The 3,676-nt window shown below is 39.9% G+C and overlaps 1 protein-coding gene across 4 annotated transcripts in view; it reads left to right on the forward strand.

The window, feature by feature from the left end:
• LOC107098271 (phosphatase and actin regulator 4A-like) overlaps positions 1-3,226 on the forward strand; it is a 52,241-nt gene extending 49,015 nt beyond the window's left edge. For all 4 annotated transcript variants that reach the window (XM_015395845.1, XM_015395844.1, XM_015395843.1 and 1 more), the window contains 4 exons: positions 762-823; positions 914-1,051; positions 1,197-1,273; positions 2,346-3,226. In XM_015395845.1, the coding sequence (XP_015251331.1) occupies positions 762-823; positions 914-1,051; positions 1,197-1,273; positions 2,346-2,361 (293 nt within the window). In that variant the 3' untranslated portion in view covers positions 2,362-3,226. The remainder of the gene's footprint in view (positions 1-761; positions 824-913; positions 1,052-1,196; positions 1,274-2,345) is intronic.
• The last annotated feature ends 450 nt before the right edge of the window (positions 3,227-3,676 follow it).

The raw sequence follows: 3,676 nt of genomic DNA on the forward strand, positions 1-3,676 counted from the left end.
AGTCTTACAACTAAGGCTAAATACTTTAACTTAAACTTAAATACATGCTCGGATAGGCTGGTTTCGGCCAGTATCGGTATCGGATCGGAAGTCCAAAAACAATATCGGGATCGGATCGGAAGTGCAAAAACCTGGATCGGGACATCTCTAGCCTTAATGCGTGTCAACCATAGATTTTGCATGTAAGCTGGCTGCTCAAAGCAGGTTAATTGTGAATGCAGCATTAAGGAGAACCCCTTTCAACTGTGACGCTTTCCCTCCAGCAGACCTGTGCCATGTTTACAGCTGGATTCTTTTCTTGACACCGACCCAAACACCTAAAACAGCCTTTGTAACTTTTTCTGATGGCCTCATAAAAAAAGAAAAACAAAAAAAACAAAACAAAACAAAAACTTTTTTAGGAAGCCCTGCAATGGAGATCTGCTTTCTCTTGCCACATGTTTGCTAAAAAAACAAACAAAAAAACAAGCAGACTTTGGTGTCTATGATTTGGTGTAAAACAGCGCAGGCTGTGTGTAGTGATCAGTGTGCTGGATCAATAAAAAAAGGTATTTTTCAGTTCTGATCCAGGTTTTAAACCTCTCTGCTGGATCTCATCTGCCTGCATAGCTGTAATCAGGACAACATGGCTCCTTGTGCAGATCTTGACAATTATTAAAGAGTCCCATTATGGCAGCATGCAGATGGCAGCTCAGGTGAAACGTACCTGATTCGCGTCTCTACTTTTAGCTTTGGGATTAAAAATCTCTCTCTTTCTACAGCCAAGAACGAAGCGGATCGACGGCTAGAAAGATCTGAGATCAAACGAAGACTCACAAGAAAGGTGTAGAAGCAGTAGTGCAATATGGTTTGTACATTTAAGAGTAGTTTAGCTGATGGCAGGTAATGACCCTCCCTCTTCTCTCCACTTCAGCTTTCTCAGAGACCCACCGTGGCTGAGCTGCAGGCCAGGAAGATCCTGCGGTTCCATGAGTACGTAGAATCCACCCATGCTGAAGACTACGACAGGCGCGCAGACAAACCGTGGACCAAGCTCACTCCTGCTGACAAGGTGAGACACATCCTCAGAGCACCCAGAGTCCCTGCTGGGTTTTCTTTACAGTATGGCGAACATGCTGCACTTCCAATTTCATAATACATGTTTCCTTTTGATCCTATTTGCCTGATTTAATGATTTATTTTTTCTTCACTTCCAGGCTGCCATCCGCAAAGAGCTCAACGAATTTAAGAGCACAGAGATGGAGGTTCATGAAGACAGCAGGATTTACACCCGGTGAGGAGGCTAACGTCCTCCATGTTTAAATCACTGTTGCTCTGCTTTGGTTCTCTTTCACTGTAGTATCAGGGCCTTACAACAATATTAATGCTTCCTTGAACTTCCATGTTTTGTCACATTAGAAATGCAAACTTCTTTTATTTTAGGGCAATCAATTATTGAAATAATTATCAACTAAATTTATCAACTAGTATATAAACTTTGCCTTTTTCTCGTTGCTTAAACATCACATGTACACCTTCAATCCCACCCAGAGAATTTACATTAAATAGACTTTTTGCTCTGGAAATTAACATATTGTATCAAAAAGTCCTCAATTGGCATTTCTGACATTTGAACTCATTTCTTTTCTTTTGTTGTTGTTTTTACAACTTAAAATATATTTATAATGAGCAAAACACAATGCTTTTAGTTAAAATTTTTGTTCACCAAGATATGTTAATTAACAAGGTACTGGTGAAGATTCTCAGTCATCCAGGTCATAGTCATTCCACTGGACTTGGAAGACGTTTCGCTTCCCATCCAGGAAGCTTTTTCAATTCAAAATGTCAGAAATATTGTTGAGTTCGAGGCTTTATACAGTAGCCTAAAAAAGAAAATGGAACAGACAAATGGGTCCACCCCTTTGGAATGGGGGAGGTTTAGCTTTGTATAAAGCCTCGAACTCAACGTTTTTTTCTGACATTTTGAATTGAAAAAGCTTCCTTGATGGGAGGCAAAATTTCTTCAAACTTGGAACCACCTCCAGTGGATTCTTTTTTAACTTTATTGGAAGGAAGAATTAATAAACCACCTCTTTTTAGATTAATCAGATGTTAAGATAATTGATAGCTGCACCTTTAACGTTTTGATTTAATACGATAAAATGAAAACAGATCAAAATCTGATGCACTTCAATTCAGCTGCTACTCTTTTAGGTCATGTTTGCTCCTTGGGTTTAAAAAAAAAACTCCACTTAAATACACTGATTTTTTTTGCAGTTCTGGAATGCAATACCAGAATATTGTTTGGAAGCTTTTACTGTATGTCAAAAAATTTAGGAGTTCCTGACATCTTTTCTCCCCCCCAGATACCATCGACCCTAACTGCTCACGTCACCACGGAAAGCACTTCAATAAACTGGGAAGCAGCAGCTCTGTTGTCTTCTTCCTTTAACCGGCCTCAGCTGGACGACGGCACCGATGATTGGGACGCAGGCGTGGGGCTCAGCCAGTGCTCCCAGCAGCAGACAGTCGCTCCAGTCAGTATTGGGACCCCCCAATGCAAACACTAAACACATAAATGACCCCCCCCCCACACGCTGCTGGGGTTCAGCTGGACCAGAGGGACCTTCATGTGTTCAGACCCCTGATCACTGAAAGAAAACTGCAGCTGATGTTCAAGCTTCTGATGGTACCATGATGCTGTTCTGCCTTACTCCTCAAACTTACCCACTGATGTCAGGCTCAGGCAAAATGTGAAATAGACCTATTACAATCAGACTGCAGGCTGATTCCAACGGCAAAGGTGTGCGTTTTACTGTTTTTGTTAATCCCTCTGATTACTCTCCTTAAACCCATATTACTAGATTATTTTTGATGAGGCACCTTGTGTTTTTGAATGGGGTTCATGAAATAATTACAGCCTTTAATCCTGTGTTTATATTGAGATTTTGAAAGCAGGAGAATGTACATATTTTTATTTTCCTGCCCGTTTTAAGGTACTTTATATAATGCTGGTCCATAGCTGGATGCAGTTGTATAGAATAATAATGTAGATTTGTTGGACTTTATATTGTAAACTACTGACTTGAAATTCTGACGTTTTAATTAAATATTTTTCTGATGTAACTTCCGAGCACAAACGGTTCAGATCCTTTTTTCTTTTTTGATACAGAACCTGTAAGCTGTGTCCTTTTTGCAAACACACTGAATAACTGAACAACCTAATGAAAAAATAAAAAAAAGTAATGACTTCTGATTGCTTCCTGGTTGTCTTTTTTTCCTATAGTTAATCAGTAAATTCTCTTTTGCACTTTTATTTATTTTGAAAATCCAGAGGATCAAAGCCACCGGATAAGGGGGGTGTTGTCTATGATGATTATCAACCAAAATCTCTCTCTGTCAGACGAAACTCTCATTAATTGACTTTATTGATCTCACAGTGCAGAAAAATGTACCCGTTACATCGGGTCTAATAGTCAAAAAGAGGTACCAAAAGGAAGAATTTCATGTTTCATATGCTTTCATGTTGTAGATGCCAAATTCTGACCCTACCATCCGAATGTTGCAGCAGAAATCGAGACTCATCAGACCAGGCAACGTTTTTCCAATCTTCTATTGTGCAATTTCGATGAGCTTGTGCAAATTGCAGCCTCAGTTTCCTGTTCTTAGCTGAAAGGAGTGGCACCCGGTGTGGTCT

Source organism: Cyprinodon variegatus, unplaced genomic scaffold, assembly GCF_000732505.1.
Source record: "Cyprinodon variegatus isolate N-32 unplaced genomic scaffold, C_variegatus-1.0 Scaffold764, whole genome shotgun sequence".
Lineage (NCBI taxonomy): Eukaryota > Metazoa > Chordata > Actinopteri > Cyprinodontiformes > Cyprinodontidae > Cyprinodon > Cyprinodon variegatus.